We start from the raw sequence: 18169 nt of genomic DNA on the forward strand, positions 1-18169 counted from the left end.
AGGCGGATGCGCGCAAAGTTTCAGGACTTATGCAGATCCCAAATACAGATCAGCAGGTACCAGAAGGTAAGAAAAGTTGGTTTTGCGTAATATTGCGAAACAAAACGCCAGATAATACGTCTGCTAATAGGTGCCATTTTGCGGTCCTTATACACACACCATAATAATACTTGTATGTTTAATGACTACCATCTACTGGTCACACTTATTACACAATGTACCAAATAAAATAGCTTTGAGGTCAGTAAGCACAACCAGCATTATGCCGTACATTAGGCCCTCCGGGTTATAAGGCGCACTGTCGATTTTAGAGAAAATTAAAGGATTTTAACCGTGAGTTATGTAATGTGTCTTCAGTGGCACTGTAAATCACTCCATTAACCAGAAATGTTACACACAGGAACAACAGCAAAAGCAAAAATAAACATTTACATCAAATCATAAGCTCCACGGTAGAAGATACATGTCAACTAATCCTGGTCAGTCAAAGCAGAGAAGTTTAGACCATTTCATTCCAAGGCGTGTCTCATGACGTTTAGCAATCCATGAAGTACAAGTGCCAGTGGCTGAGGTTAGACCAAAGTTCAAGCACCAGTACTGCTCTTCAGCAGATTAACTAGCCAAGCACGGTGACAAACCCAGTCTCCTGAGAAGATTACACATCTTACTATCATTAAGGATTTACAGCTTTCAAAAAAGCAGCAAACTGAACCGTCAGAAGGAGATTATTTACTGTACTTTTACAGCCACTACGTTTCCATGCACTAAATTAGTCACTTTTTTCAAATAGTTGGGTTTTTTGTATTTACACACCTATATGTGAAGTCCCAGTATCTATTGGTCATAAGCTATGTGCCTTATTTACTTTTGGCGCGCATCATTGTATTGCCAGAAAATGTCCCCCTACATGTTCCTCAATTGATGTACTAGCATTTATTTCGGCAGAAATATCACAGATTACATTACAAAACATCTTTGACAAAGCATGATCGTAATGTAAGACCATTTTTCATTTTGTTAGTGTAGTTAGACCGGATGTGACCCGCAGCTCTATTTTGTGAAGCCGGAAGTGCGTGGTAGGTTTGAGAAGGTGTCTGTTTGACATGTTTTGAACAATTGTACAAAGAAGTGACTCTAGACTTCCTGCCCACCACGTTGCCTTTCTGCTGAGCTATTATTCCATCTTACTAGACCAGTAACAATGGACATTTGATGTTTTCAATGTGGACTAAGCTGTAATCTAAACACTCCAACAGACTAATGCTACAGTGGTGACGTCTCACTTTGATCGAAGATGAAAATAGTCTTGTCTTCTCGGGCCATGGCTTGGACCTGGGCTTTCTGTAATGTACCCTTTTTTTTACCATTGCTGCTTGCTATTTTCTAGCTTGTGGCACATCAGTGACTAAACACAGCGACATTTTGCCATGCTACGGAATGGCCCAAGGGCCAGAAAAAATGTGTGCGTATTAATTCAATACTGTAGAGTTGACCAATATTGTCAAAATTACAAGGCTGAGGCCTTGTATAATTTGAGGCCCCGCCTCTAGCAAACTGACCAAGCTAGTCCAATACAAGAGGGCTCACTCCATTCATTTTATTCCCGCTATTCCGGCCCAATCACGGACTGAGTTGATTTCAATTCGTTTCAATGTTGTTTTGAGGTAGAAGCTCAGTCCTAGAACCAATTGAGTTGGTAGGTTAAATAGTAAATGGGTTTACTATTTATATTTCTTTCTCATAGTCATTCACCGACGTCCCACTGGGGTGAGTTTTTCCTTGCCCGTATGTGGGCTCTGTACCGAGGATGTCGTTGTGGCTTGTACAGCCCTTTGAGACACTTGTGATTTAGGGCTATATAAATAAACATTGATTGATTGATTGATTGATTTACTTGTATAGCGCTTTTCTACCTTCAAGGTACTCAAAGCACTTTGACACTATTTCCACATTCATCCATTCACACACACATACACACACTGATGGCGGGAGTTGCCATGCAAGGCCTAACCACGACCCATCAGGAGCAAGGGTGAAGTGTCTTGCTCAAGGACACAACGGATGTGACGAGGTTGGTAGAAGGTGGGGATTGAACCAGGAACCCTCAGGTTGCTGGCAGGGCCACTCTCCCAACCGCGCCACACCGGTGGTTGAGGTCTTAGTGCATATTATAATGATGCCTCTGGAAAACAAAATCTCAGATGCAGAGGCAACTGATGGCTTCCTACATGAGCATATTAGTCGACATGTTTAGCACAGATCCAAGCATAGTGAAAAAGAAAATTGCATTTATGTGGTCAACTTATTAAAAAAAACATGCTTTCGCTCACCTTAACAAAGTTGTCAGGAAAGAGTCCATGTTTACCGTTGAGATCTCCCTCCATCCAGCCATCCTCCTCGATGCAGCGGACATTCTTTATGATGTCACCAGGTCGCAAGGTCAGCTCATCTTCATGGAGCGCTTCGTATTCAAACTCCACCACAACCTCTGTTCCAGGCGCAGGATGAAAAAGAAAAAGACAAAGAAAGAGGAAGCAGAGAAAGAGGGGAAGAATGAAAAAAAGAATGTTGAAAAAATACTAGATCCACAGAGAATAAGGTGATTTGGGCTTCAGTTCAATACTTCTGCCATAGACTAAAACTATATTTCAAAATGATGTCTAAATCAACACTGAGGGGAAGTGCACTCTTTGGGGAATGTTGCATATCAACCACGATCATCATCTACATGTAAAGCGACTTTGGGTACTTAGAAAAGCGCTATTTAAATCCCAGGTATTATTATTATTATTATTATGAAAGACATGACATTCTAAATTTTAAGTAAACGTAAATAAAAGTCCGCTTACAGAGGGGAGGCAATGGGAGCTCCACTATTTTGCCCATAAAATCCAATAAATAACCATTTAATTATTATACTCCATTTACATTTGGTGTGTGGAATATTAAGAAGAATGAGTGATATTATTATTGTAAGTGCTAATGCAGACCAACTGTTTATAGCAGCGACGTGATCATTCCGTGTGTTTACATCATGGAGTGGTCTGCTGCTTCCTTGCTTCCCTGCTCCATGGAACTTTATTCTAGATCATAAATCATGCCTCTCACCTGGACATGAGACATCTGAGTAAGTAATCCGACAAGTTGGGACACTGACAGCCATTTCCAACCCGGAGTTGGCGAGAAAGACATGAAAAGCGATTGTTCCCCCGGCCCCACACCCCGTTTCTTCACAAGAATGATGAGAGATTTTTCATCTAAAAAGGGAATATATGAACATCCAACAGTCGGCATCCTAATGACATCGTACAGTAAGTGATGTTTTATTATGTTTAACGGCTCTCATAAAGTCTGCAGTGAGCATAAATAAGTGATATTGAAATAATAGCAAACCCTGTGATGCTTTGTTTTACATTAATGCGCCGCGTATGCTTAAAATGATCAAAATATGTAAATATTAAATGTTATTATAAATGTTACTACATAACATATATACTTACATCATGTATATAAAACCCTAATTGAAGTGATCTTTAGGGGTTCTATAGCCAGAATTGAACGGCCCCCCTAGGCTCCATTGTAAGCTGACTTTTAATCGCATTTATTTACTATTTAGAATGCAAAAAAACATCAATCGTCATATCTCTCATAATGAATGCGAATGATAGGCAAAATTCCAAAAAAGGGCAATGTTGGATACCAAGTTGACAGCTCAGGCTTTTAGCTCGGTAGCTAGCATGCTGCGCTCTCATTCAAAGGGCCCAGGTTAGAGTCCCAGGCTAAATGGAATCAGGGGCTGAACCAGGCAGAACTTGTTTCATGCCTCTGGATATCGAATTTAAAGCTTCTAATGCCATTTAAGGACCTCATTTTCGCAAAATCCATTTAATGGCTTTTAATGCTTTTTAACCCCCCGAAGAAACCCTATTACTTACCATTAGGTTTGTATGTTTATTAGTTGAAATGACACCCGCAGTGGTAGTGGCATGTGGTGAGAGCAGAGATACTATGTACACGTCTGTGCACTGGGTTGTATGGTCTACTTTCTTTTCTACTGTCATACCCTTTGTATGGATTTATTTATTTGTTTATTTAATTACCATTAGGTCTGTATGTTTAATAGTTGAAATGACATCTGAACTGGCATTTGGTGAGAGCAGAGATACTATGTACACAGGGTTGCTACAGCGCTTGTATGGTCTACTGACAATGTTTCTTTTCTACTTTCATACCCTTTGTATGGATTTATTTTAGGAGCAAAGTGCCAATGAAATGGTTGAAATGTGTACTTGCACGTGTGCTCCATGTTTATTTGTTTCTACTCTCACAATTCATGTGTGAGTGAAATGCTCCCACTATACAGACCTGCACAGCAAAAGGATACAAGTCAGTCATTTGCTGTTTGTGTGATGCAGAATGACATGTTTCTTTCTCCTTTGCACCAAACTTCTACCTTCTGGTGCTTGGAGGTTTTCATTTCATTTTGTCCAACACTTGAGAAACCATATGTTTGAAGCCAGTGAAGTTGGTTTGGTATTTACTACATCTGTTTACTAGTACTATTCAAGTTTGCTGAGAGACAACATTTAACCAATGAAGTTATTTTTCATATTAGCAAGCTGCCCCATGTGTTGTCCACCAATATAGAATAGCCTAAAAACGACAAAAATGGTATTTTCACTGTCCGAGTGATAGGTTGTATTTTTACAGCAGAGCAAAAGTGTATAGAATGCAGCCTACAATACAAGACATGTTGGACATGTTCAAACACGGCTGAAACATCCTCAGCCATTTGCCAAGTGAGGAAAGGCATACCTTCATGGAAGTAGAGTCTACAACCTGGAGTGCTGTATAATATCCATATGAATGATTGCATTGGTGACAATACTTCATAGCATTTTCTAATGACAACATGTGCCTTCTGGTCACGTGACGCACACACTAACAATTTGGAGTTGGGTAGAGTCAGCACGGTGGAACAAGGGTTAGTGCATGTGCCTACAATAGTTACAAGGGTTAGTGCATGTGCCTACAATAGTTACAAGGGTTAGTGCATGTGCCTACAATAGTTACAAGGGTTAGTGCATGTGCCTACAATAGTTACAAGGGTTAGTGCATGTGCCTAACATAGGAAAATGGATGGCTGGATAGAGTTAATTGCAAAATATGTCAGCACGCCGACCCCTAGTATATACTGTCCAGAAGTAAGACCTCTAGTATACACTGTCCAGAAGTAAGACCCCTAGTATACACTGTCCAGAAGTAAGACCCCTAGTATACACTGTCCAGAAGTAAGACCCCTAGTATACACTGTCCAGAAGTAAGACCCCTAGTATACACTGTCCAGAAGTAAGACCTCTAGTATACACTGTCCAGAAGTAAGACCCCTAGTATACACTGTCCAGAAGTAAGACCCCTAGTATACACTGTCCAGAAGTAAGACCTCTAGTATACACTGTCCAGAAGTAAGACCCCTAGTATACACTGTCCAGAAGTAAGACCTCTAGTATACACTGTCCAGAAGTAAGACCCCTAGTATACACTGTCCAGAAGTAAGACCCCTACTATACACTGTCCAGAAGTAAGACCCCTAGTATACACTGTCCAGAAGTAAGACCCCTAGTATACACTGTCCAGAAGTAAGACCCCTAGTATACACTGTCCAGAAGTAAGACCCCTAGTATACACTGTCCAGAAGTAAGACCCCTAGTATACACTGTCCAGAAGTAAGACCTCTAGTATACACTGTCCAGAAGTAAGACCTCTAGTATACACTGTCCAGAAGTAAGACCCCTAGTATACACTGTCCAGAAGTAAGACCTCTACTATACACTGTCCAGAAGTAAGACCCCTAGTATACACTGTCCAGAAGTAAGACCCCTAGTATACACTGTCCAGAAGTAAGACCCCTAGTATACACTGTCCAGAAGTAAGACCTCTAGTATACACTGTCCAGAAGTAAGACCTCTAGTATACACTGTCCAGAAGGAGGGCTGGCACTAAAAATACTTGTCCTACTTTTTTTAAATTGTTGTGACATTTTTATGTATAAAATATGTTGGGGGAAAAAAAAAAAAAAAATAGCTCTGCATTTATATATATATATATATATATATATATATATATATATATATATATATATATATATATATATATATATATATATATATATATATATATATATATATATATATATATATATATATATATATATATATATATATATTTATTTATCTATTTTAATATTGGAAAAAAAATGAATATATATATATATATATATATATATATATATATATATATATATATATATATATATATATATATATATATATATATATATTTATTCTTTTTTTTTCTCCAATATTTATTTAAGTTACATTTTTGCTTACAGAGATGAAAGTCCATTTTGTTTCTGTTTTCTTATTTAGAATAATTAAAAGTTATTTACCTTCCAATTACAGTGTAATGGTAAAAAAATTATACAGTAATGAGACATTAAAGTTTATCCATTTTCCACCGCTTATATTATTTTAAATGGTTACTTGCATTATTATTATCGTATATATTGTGATTACATTAACATTATGATCACTGTATAATTTGTATCATATATTTCTTCAGTTTAAGAGCATGGTGTAGACAACAGCTCTGAGTCTGCATGCATCAAAACAAATGCTTCTTAAAGTAAATGAGCAGTAATGCATATTGTTCTAATGTGCAGCACCTTGAGACAAGAATATGTTGATTTTTTCACTCATCATTTTTGCATTTTTATGCATTTATATGTAAAAAAAAAAAATTTAATGGCAATTTGAAAGAAAAATCATAATTAAGTTTTTTCTCAAAATTGTGAAGCCCTAATGAACAAATATTTCTTCTTATATTGTTTTGCCTTATTTTTCAATTGTTGCTACTTATTGTACACCATACCTTATATTATATAAAAGGTACTAGAGGCTTCTTCCATCCTTTCACTGACTTTTTTTTTTTTTTTTTTTGAATGATCAGCAACAAACTTAGCATCTTTTTCTAGGGTTATTGGAGACCAGTGGCAGCTGCTGGTCTTTCAAGTAAGGAAAGCTCATTTTCAGCTACTCTCTAAAGACGAATACAGTCTCCAATAACAGATTAAAGACATAAATATGCTAAACTTTACAAAGAGTTAAAAGGTTTTAAAATTCATTAACATGGAACAACGGAATGGAAGTTGAAAAATGCTGTAGTTTGTATTTCAAGGTGGCTGATTTGCTAATTTTGCTGTCACTCAAAGGGATTCAGCCTCAGACAGATGATGTCATCTAAAGTCCAGCTCCTACTTCTCCCACTTCCAGAGACATTCAGCGTCAGCCCAGCATTTGTCCAATGATGATCTAACACTGTTTAATGCTTCCACAATGAAGTCACCTCAGCTGTCCTGAAAGTAGCTCATTCTCAGCAAAACTTGACGTTGAGTTTCTGGCACATTTAAATACAAAAAGTACATATTTGACCACTTCTTTTATATTCTAGGGTCTTACGTCAGTTGCCACTGTGCTTGTGTTTAGAGACGCTTTACTTCTGTTGTCTGCAACCAACAGCCTTGTGCTGCACCACTGTCCTCTTCATATGTGCATATTGCACATGTGCTGTGCCACACATTCAAGTACATTCACATCGCAGACATGCTACCTTTTCTCCCGACAAGTCTTCATATGTGCATATTGCACATGTGCTGTGCCACACATTCAAGTACATTCACATCGCAGACATGCTACCTTTGCTCCCGACAAGTCTTCATATGTGCATATTGCACATGTGCTGTGCCACACATTCAAGTACATTCACATCGCAGACATGCTACCTTTTCTCCCGACAAGTCTTCATATGTGCATATTGCACATGTGCTGTGCCACACATTCAAGTACATTCACATCGCAGACATGCTACCTTTGCTCCTGACAAGTCTTCATATGTGCATATTGCACATGTGCTGTGCCACACATTCAAGTACATTCACATCGCAGACATGCTACCTTTGCTCCCGACAAGTCTTCATATGTGCATATTGCACATGTGCTGTGCCACACATTCAAGTACATTCACATCGCAGACATGCTACCTTTGCTCCCGACAAGTCTTCATATGTGCATATTGCACATGTGCTGTGCCACACATTCAAGTACATTCACATCGCAGACATGCTACCTTTGCTCCCGACAAGTCTTGCTGACGTCATCACAACATCAGCAGTGCTGTTTCAGCGATCAAAGTCTTGTTTTCTACATATATCCATTCATACAATATATTAAATGTGTTTTCACGTTAAAAAAAAATTATTTTGCTATGCCACCATCAAACTGTGGAAGTGAGTCATATATTAAAGATGCTGCGTTGCTGTTAGCAACAACACTCAAACAAAGAGTCACATCTCTTGTTGATTGACAAAAATGAAATAAATGCAATTACGGGGCAACATTCTGTTGTAGAACATAAAGAGTGTTAAGTGATATAGGGCATTTTCCACAAATAAAATATAACTTATGTGCCTCCAGATGAACTATGAAGTAAACAAACAAATTCATTTAGTTGTCAAGTTCTTTCACCCTAAGGCATTTGTCTTTCAAACAGTTGACTCTTCATCAAACTTCTCATCAGTCCTGTGGCTTTGTGTTTGTAGCATTAACGCTAGCTCTCTGCTTAGCATGCTTCCTTAAACCTCCACCATGGTGAATTTTAAACTTTGTGTTTGTAGCATTAACGCTAGCTCTCAGCTTAGCATGCTTCCTTAAACCTCCACCATGGTGAATTTTAAAGTGACTACTGGTAATCACATGTGTTGCCTTGAAGTTAAGTATGTTTACCCGCAGAACAAGTTAAGCAAACTGCGAGTAAAATGTCTCCTTACATGATAAAGAAAGTCAGTAGGCAACATTCAGTATCATGCATGACAAATATGTGAGCATAACGTAGGGGAGGGGATGCTTTGAGGATCCAAGCCACAACACAGACCAACGATAAACACAAATACGATAAGCCTTCATTATTATCACCTCATTTTATCAATTGATTTTTCATTATGGGAATGATCTATGTGCCGTGATAATTGCCATTACTGTCAATATTATGGTGCATCCCTACTCATGACTTCATTCCAGTGGTACATGCAAAAAGGGATGCTCAATGACATGATGTGAAGCAAGTCAGGTGTGTAACCTGTTTTGCAACATAGCAAAGTTCTTGAAGCACGTGCACACACGCCCAAGCACTCAAATACACCTCAAGAGATGCGGAAGGAAGGTTTCATAACTCTTGCGTTATAAACAGGCCATGTTAGGAGTAATACACTATTAAGAGAACAAGATGTATGACAAACTAACTCGGCTGTGGACGGGGTTAATTCCTGCCGTGATTTTGTCAAGTCCTGATCAGGCATGAACATGTGGAGCTAATTGTTGTTTGTTGCTAGGCTTTGATCATTCCAGCTTGCAATCACTAAATAAATGTTGCATGTACACTGTCCCATCATCTCATTGACTGATACATTCAACTGATTTATTAGCAAGAAAAATCATTTGTATTTATTTGTCCAGTTATTTTACCCCTTTGACAAGCCTCGGGAAAAATGTTTTACCCATGGCTGAGTCAAAAGCATAATAAATCACTGATATTTTTCCTTTTCAATACACTCCATTAGGTGTGGGAAATAATCCATGTTTTAATGCATCGCAATTCGGACATGGGGTGATCCTAAAATGGATTAGTAAAAGTCAATAATAGATGATGTAATTATTATATATAAAGTCAAATTTGGCTGACCGAAGCAGGCCACTTCGCCAAAAACTGCCACCAGCTCCTTGATTTTAGGGCACTTATGCTCCAGGTTTGCACACATTTCCCTACATGTAATGGCAATTAATTCAACTCTTTCTTATTACAAATACACTGTAAGTGATGAATGCTTATTTAGGGAAATGAAAATAAATGTCAAACTGCATCAATATACATCAATTAAAGATGCGTCAATGGTCGAAACGTAGCTCCTGAATAGTAATGGAGTCGTGAAGTGCCCAAAGATTGCCACCTCTGGACTCCATAGTATTGATCTCAACCAAATAGTTGAGATACTACTTCATGGTTAAAAGGTCATAGTCTGCTCATTTAAGGAAATGTATATCTACTACTAGTAGTAGCATTTTTCTAGGGTTAACCATTCATCCACCACATCGATATATATTCCTAAGATTCAACTACATTTATCTGTAAATTGGCCTTCCGGAAGATCTTTATCTATCTAACATCGCTTTAAAAGATAGTCAATCGATTTTATAGATACTAAAAAATGGCAGCCTTGATATAAACTTTTAAGCACTTTTAAATGATAGACTTAAACATAGGAGTGTAACAAATGGTCGATAGATCGGTATATATTCCTACATTTTAAGTATATTGACATTTGCTCTGCAAGTTTGCCTTCCGGAGGATAGATATCGCTCCAAGATTGCTTTAAAATGGAATCGATCGATTTGATCAATATTAGAAAAAGGAAAAAATTGGATTTAAGAGCGGCAGACTTTACATGAAGTTTAACACTTTTGAATATAATGACGTTAAATGTTAAGTCTATTTGACAGGAATGTGACGTCATCAAAACAAAAATGGCAGATAGCTACGGTGGCTGAAAAAGGTCACAATAAACTCAAACGCCACACGACAATATCATTGAATACAACACAAAAACTTTCAGCTACAGCATGGTTGCAAAAGCCATGACTAATACAAACGACACAACACAATAATTTAAAGCCACAACACAACATTAAACTACAAAAGACGCAACGGACAAAACAGAAGTCACACCAACTTTCAGAACACATCAACATGAAGTGTGACACACAACACGCACATGGCAGCCAAGGAGAAGTTATTTCATCAGAAACTAATAAATATAAGAGACAATAGAAATTGGGAACAACACCAACCATCACCAGGGATGAGGGGGCACACCTGGTACCATGTCCTTTAGGCGGAGATCAGATACTGTATGGGGAACTTTATTTGGTTGTACGGTATACCGGGATTAATATGGCCCCATTCGTTATGGTTTACCTGACACATGAAACATGATCAATTGAGGAGTGCATTATCCACTTTAGCCGCTAGATGGCAGTTAAGTGTTGAACATCCTAAAATGTGTTTTGTGGCAATTCCAATTTTGACCACGGTTTCAGTTTATATATATAAAGTGGCGCTTTTCAGCATTTTCAGTACACTGAATTGCTAAATTAATGACACCCCCCCTCTACCTCTCACACGAGATTCACCCAGGAATGGAGGCATAGAAATTCCCTTCCCAACTGTATGTTGAAAAACAAAAGCCAAATTGACAGGCAAATCTACTGTTAAAATGTTGGTTACTGTACTTTTATTGAACATTTCTTGAAGACTGAAAATGAAAGCAGAAAAGTGTTCCTCTTGTGAATACAACCCAAGTGTTGGTTGCACACTATTTAAATCAAATGTAAATGCATTGGCCATTAATTGCTGTTTATTTGATTGTAATAACTGTAACTATTTCATACATAACTCCCTAACAAGAAATAAGAGGAATATAGTGCAGTGTCCACTATTTATTTCCCAGTCACACTGAATTTTAGGCTGAAAGGTGACTGAATCGTGAATAAAATAATAATATCGTCCCTGTATCGTATTAGCAACCTCAAATTATGATATTAATGGAAGTGCTGTTGAAACACCCCTAACAGTATTATTAAATAGCAGTAGATGACATGACTTCATGGATCTCATTCATTGAAATCATGGCCACAAACCTCATTGATCATGAGGTAAGTAGTAAATCTTCATATACAACAAGTTTGACTATGTCATTGACATGTAGACCAGCAATTAAAAATAGTACTTAGTAGGGGTGCGACGGTACAGGTAACACATGATACGGTGCGTACTCTTACAGTTTCACTTCATTTTGTATTGTTTTGTGTTTAGGGAAAATAACTCTTTTTCCTATCAAAAAATATATATTTTGTTAGTCAGCAAAAACTGCATTTTGTAGTAGACAAAGAATCACTGGTGTACAGAATATTATAAGACAAAAGATCTTTTGATAGTAAAATAAATATCGATCTTGGCACTGTGGTATGGACTACTTGGTATCATTACTGTTGATATTTGTATCGATTTGTCCACCTTTGTTTACATTCCAGAGGTCTAGCTTGCGGTTAGCATATCCTGCTATAATGTGTAGTGTAGCTATTTCTCGTCTTCCAGGGATGATACTTGTAAAACAGGTAGTGGACTAAGTTGCCCGCTTGCATGCATTATCACCATATAACATCAAATATATTGCCCAACCCTACTAAACTGCATACTCAAAGGGGTCATATCGTGGTTTTTGTTCTACATTTAAAACACTTCCATGTGGTCTACGTAACATGCAACGGTGGTTCTTTGTTGAAAAATGTGCACAGAATTTTTTTTCAGACCTATTTTCAAGCCATGTATTGCTCCCTTTCAAGACTGTTCATTTTGAGAGGTGTTAGATGCAAATGAAGCTCACCTCACCACACTCTCATTCTGATTGAGCATTCACCACCCACTGTCACATTGTGTTGCCTTCTTGCCTTCATTGTGCACTATGGATAATTGTTTGACAACCCAGATGATGTAGCCAGATCAACAGGCTCACCCTGGTTTATTGACGGCACCAAGGAAGGAGAACCAAATCATGCGGGCTGACGTACAGGTCTGGAACTGGCTAAGGTTAAACTTCTACCCAGTCCGTAACTTTCTAATGCTAGACCCTGGGTGTGTACATGTATATTGACAAGTATATCACCAAAATAACTGCGATCCACAGCTGCTCTGAGTTGTAAACAATAAAGGCTCAAGGCTATAAACTAAACTACAAGCTACATTGCAAACATAATAAAGGATTATATAACTTACTCATCCATTGCCAACACAGTAGGCACTGATCCAATTAAAAATATTGTTTAGGAAAATAATTATTTATTATGCAGCAGGACAGTGATGCGATTGTCTTACAGTGGAAGGCTAAGCTAGCTACACAACAATTTGAGCTAACATATCATTCACACATTTCTAACCTACTGTTATTTCTTACCATTTCATTGTCTCCTCCACTGCCATAAACAGTAGGCACCGAGCCCGCCATTAAAAGTAGTTTATTGGAAAATCTATCTTCTTTGCACACACTCGAAGCAACTTGTTCAAAGTTAAAGGCACATTGCCACAAATCATAACAGTTACAAGTAAGACGCTTTTAACTTCAGATGAGGCTGAAAGTTTGAATAGTGACTTGTGCGGAAGTGGGTCAATGATAACAGTGAATCCAGATCTGGTCCCCGCGGCTGCAGTTAGACACCGGTGTAATACACCATTAGGCATGTAACGGTAAACGGTATAATGATAAACCGCGAAAAAATTCCAGACGGTTAATAATACCATCTAATTTTTTAATTACCGAAAACCGTCATTTATTAATGAATTTAAGGCAACACTACTGACTTCCTGAAAACGAAGTCAGGCGCAAGCGTACTAGCGTCGTTTGGCTTGATAATCATGGCGAACTAACTACACAGACTTTGCTCCGGAGATTTCCCCTCGCAGTAAACAGAGCCAAGGGCTTGGTTTAATGTCATTTTCCCTCGCTTCCCGTCCTGCGTTTAAGAACGCACTGCTGTGTTTAGATGGAGACAGGTGTGGACAATATTGTCCCCACACTAAAAGTATACAGCCAAGGAGAAAACTATTTGACGTTGCTTTTATTTTCTCAATACAGCGTTCATCAGCTGCTGTGACTGAGAGTTAATGATGTGAGGAAACATGCAGCAGGTAATGTGTTGTGAACGTTGTCACAAATTGTTTATAAAGTCTTTAGTTTGTTACTTTCGTCCTTTATTTAAAACAAACTGTATCAGTGTTCAAATAACATCAATACTAGCTAAAATGTTTTGTAATCTCATCGAATTGAACGCAGGTTGTGACGATTATGTATTCGATGTGAGAGGTGCCACTCCTGTTTATTTCCTGTTGGCCAAACTGTTTTACTGCAACACTCGGAGGAGTTGGAGAAGAACAAAGCTTGTCTATTAGACTAATCTTCATTAGCCAAACTGCTTTGAGTTTTATTTTGATGTCAAAAAGTAAACACCAGGTTTTATTACATTACTTGTGTTTTTTTCATGTCACAAAGGTATTACTTTAAAAACCATTAATATGACATAGCACATTGTTAATGTGTTATTGTGTATAGTTAATTCCTATACGACATATTTCTGCTCAAACTCTTAATGGATCTGTCCCGATACAGCATCTACATGTACAGTACATATAAATGTACATAACTTAAATAAATAATAATATCTATCAAAATGTTCAAAATAGAGATAAAGGCATCATGTAAGGACAAAAAGCTTACAAGTTGATATTATTAAAAAATAAAAAAATAATACTTGTCTTTGGATATATGGATAATGTTTATCTATAGACTTTTTTTTAGACATGATGGTATTATGTTCACACCCCAACACTGCTTTACCTAACAATCAGTAATCATGATATGATGTCATGATTTGATAACATTAATCTTAATTATTACTTTGGTCATAATTGGCAGCCTTAAATCTCATACATGAACACTATTTTTATCTATATGGACAAAAAGTGCAGTTACAACTTATGGCCATCAGGTGCCATCTTTCAACATTCTTACATTAGTTGTTATTTTGGAATCTATTATGGCCATAAAGTGCTATCTTGCACAATTTTCACATTCATTCTAGTTATTTATGTTGTTATTTTTTTCTGCCATATTACTTAGTTTGTAATGCTTTTGTTGCACATTAAATTTCTACTGAAACAATGTTTGTATCTACAATAATGTTTCTCCTACAAAGGAAGTCATTTTCAATGTTATATGTTGGGGTTTTACTTGTAATGAAACTTGCTTGAAAGATTTCAGTATAACTGTGTTTAGAAAATGTTGAGCACATTCAAAATAATAATCTTGCTCACAATAACCGTGATGAGAAATGTTCATACGTGACGTCACTATTCAACATACACTTCAGTAAAAGAACCTTTAAAGAACATTTTCACACAGCTAAACGTGTCCCAAAAGGAGTTATGAGAAAGGTTTATTCGCGGATAATATTGATTATTCCAATAGTGTTGATATGCTTTTTAAAACGTTGTTTACTTCCTGTGTTTGGAGTTATTCTACAAACTCTACACTAGTGAACTGCTGTCAAATAAGAAGAGCATAAAGGTGTATTTTGTTTGACGTCAACTTGGCACGAAGTCCAGTGGTTTATTCAGTCAACTTGGCACAAAGTCCAGTGGTTTATTCAGTCAACTTGCTGGAATAGGAGGCTAAGTTTAGAGTTTGTTCAGTCAACTTGGTGGAATAGGAGGCTAAGTTTAGGGTTAGGGTTTATTCAGTCAACTTGGTGGAATAGGAGGCTAAGTTTAGGGTTAGGGTTTATTCAGTCAACTTGCTGGAATAGGAGGCTAAGTTTAGGGTTAGGGTTTATTCAGTCAACTTGCTGGAATAGGAGGCTAAGTTTAGGGTTAGGGTTTATTCAGTCAACTTGGCACGAAGTCCAGTGGTTTATTCAGTCAAATTGGTGGAATAGGAGGCTAAGTTTAGGGTTAGGGTTTATTCAGTCAACTTGCTGGAATAGGAGGCTAAGTTTAGGGTTAGGGTTTATTCAGTCAACTTGCTGGAATAGGAGGCTAAGTTTAGGGTTAGGGTTTGTTCAGTCAACTTGCTGGAATAGGAGGCTAAGTTTAGGGTTAGGGTTTATTCAGTCAACTTGCTGGAATAGGAGGCTACGTTTAGGGTTTATTCAGTCAACTTGCTGGAATAGGAGGCTAAGTTTAGGGTTAGGGTTTATTCAGTCAACTTGCTGGAATAGGAGGCTAAGTTTAGGGTTAGGGTTTATTCAGTCAACTTGCTGGAATAGGAGGCTAAGTTTAGGGTTAGGGTTTATTCAGTCAACTTGCTGGAATAGGAGGCTAAGTTTAGCGTCAGTCAACTTGCTGCTAGCTTGCTGCTAGGCTAGGCTAACCGACATGATTGCTAAGTTTGAACTTCAGACAAACGGTATTGAAGCTTTGAATGCTTAACGAAGGCCGTGACTTGTGTACGTTGTGAGCAACATGAAGGCGGCGGGGAGAGAAAAAAGGCGATAAACGCCACATCATGGAAAAGTCAACTCACCCATTTCTGCCTTTAGCCCGTCCTGCGCTAATCAACGATCTTTGATCCGCCAGCAGCTAGCAGCAGCTAAATATGCTGGTCGGGGAAATCCAAGAGAGAAGGTCAAGTGAGCCGTAGATCCATTCGTCCTTCTTGTCTCCTGGCGGCGCTTGAAGAGTATTGTGCAGGAAGTTGGCCAGGAGTCTCCACCTTTCTTGGACGTGGACCTGCCTCCATTGGGCTGCCCCGCCACCAAACAACTACACAACAACACCGGCAAACTTCGCGAGGTTTCACGCTGGGGGCGACAAAGTCTCGCGAGAGGAATGTCGGGCAGGAGTCTCCACCCATAGACATGTTCTAACCGGGTACGCAGCATGGAGCGCTACTGCCTACTGGCGCTAACGAGACGCGGGGCCGCCATCTTGGAGTGGTGGTCCGCTCCACTCAGTGCAATTCATTTGGCAGGAGCAATGAACTGTCAGCGCATTTCATTCATCTTACCTCACTGAATACCACTGATTTTCACACGCTCTATTGTCATACTTGTAGCTATGATAAAGGACACATGTTGCATTATTCATAGTTTGCTTAACAGTAATAGAATATTCTTATATGCTATAAGTGACCAGACGTCCCAGATCAAAATTGGGAATATAATTTCAGAGAAGGGGGAAAAAAACGGTCAGCTATTTTTTAAATTGAAGAAACAATATGATTAGGTTATATATACATGCATATATCCTACATAAAAATTGGGTTGGAAAGCTAGACTAAATTTAGACTTGTATAATACTGTATAGCCACTGTAAATCTGATTGTCTAGTTAGATAACATATATTATCCCCCCTACACAATCTGGACTATAGTCACCTATAACACATACAGTAGTTTAATAATAGTATACATAGTCACCTATAACACATACAGTAGTTTAATAATACTATACATAGTCACCTATAACACATACAGTAGTTTAATAATAGTATACATAGTCACCTATAACACATACAGTAGTTTAATAATAGTATACATAGTCACCTATAACACATACAGTAGTTTAATAATAGTATACTGTACATAGTCACCTATAACACATACAGTAGTTTAATAATAGTATACTGTACATAGTCACCTATAACACATACAGTAGTTTAATAATAGTATACTGTACATAGTCACCTATAACACATACAGTAGTTTAATAATAGTATAAATAGTCACCTATAACACATACAGTAGTTTAATAATAGTATACTGTACATAGTCACCTATAACACATACAGTAGTTTAATAATAGTATAAATAGTCACCTATAACACATACAGTAGTTTAATAATAGTATACATAGTCACCTATAACACATACAGTAGTTTAATAATAGTATACATAGTCACCTATAACACATACAGTAGTTTAATAATAGTATACATAGTCACCTATAACACATACAGTAGTTTAATAATAGTATACATAGTCACCTATAACACATACAGTAGTTTAATAATAGTATACTGTACATAGTCACCTATAACACATACAGTAGTTTAATAATAGTATACTGTACATAGTCACCTATAACACATACAGTAGTTTAATAATAGTATACTGTACATAGTCACCTATAACACATACATTAGTTTAATAATAGTATACATAGTCACCTATAACACATACAGTAGTTTAATAATAGTATACTGTACATAGTCACCTATAACACATACAGTAGTTTAATAATAGTATACTGTACATAGTCACCTATAACACATACAGTAGTTTAATAATAGTATACATAGTCACCTATAACACATACAGTAGTTTAATAATAGTATACATAGTCACCTATAACACATACAGTAGTTTAATAATAGTATACTGTACATAGTCACCTATAACACATACAGTAGTTTAATAATAGTATACTGTACATAGTCACCTATAACACATACA

General features: G+C 37.4%; 1 protein-coding gene across 1 annotated transcript in view; it reads right to left on the reverse strand.

Moving 5' to 3' along the window:
* Nucleotides 1-16507, reverse strand: part of LOC133645995 (CD2-associated protein-like) — a 146332-nt gene extending 129825 nt beyond the window's left edge. The window contains exons 1-2 of the mRNA XM_062040918.1: nucleotides 16241-16507; nucleotides 2331-2488 (exon numbers count right to left, since the gene is read on the reverse strand). Coding sequence (XP_061896902.1) covers nucleotides 2331-2488; nucleotides 16241-16244 — 162 coding nt within the window. The 5' untranslated portion in view covers nucleotides 16245-16507. The remainder of the gene's footprint in view (nucleotides 1-2330; nucleotides 2489-16240) is intronic.
* Nucleotides 16508-18169: the final 1662 nt, after the last annotated feature.

The sequence above is a fragment of the Entelurus aequoreus genome, linkage group LG03 (genome assembly GCF_033978785.1).
Source record: "Entelurus aequoreus isolate RoL-2023_Sb linkage group LG03, RoL_Eaeq_v1.1, whole genome shotgun sequence".
Classification (NCBI taxonomy): Eukaryota; Metazoa; Chordata; class Actinopteri; order Syngnathiformes; family Syngnathidae; genus Entelurus; species Entelurus aequoreus.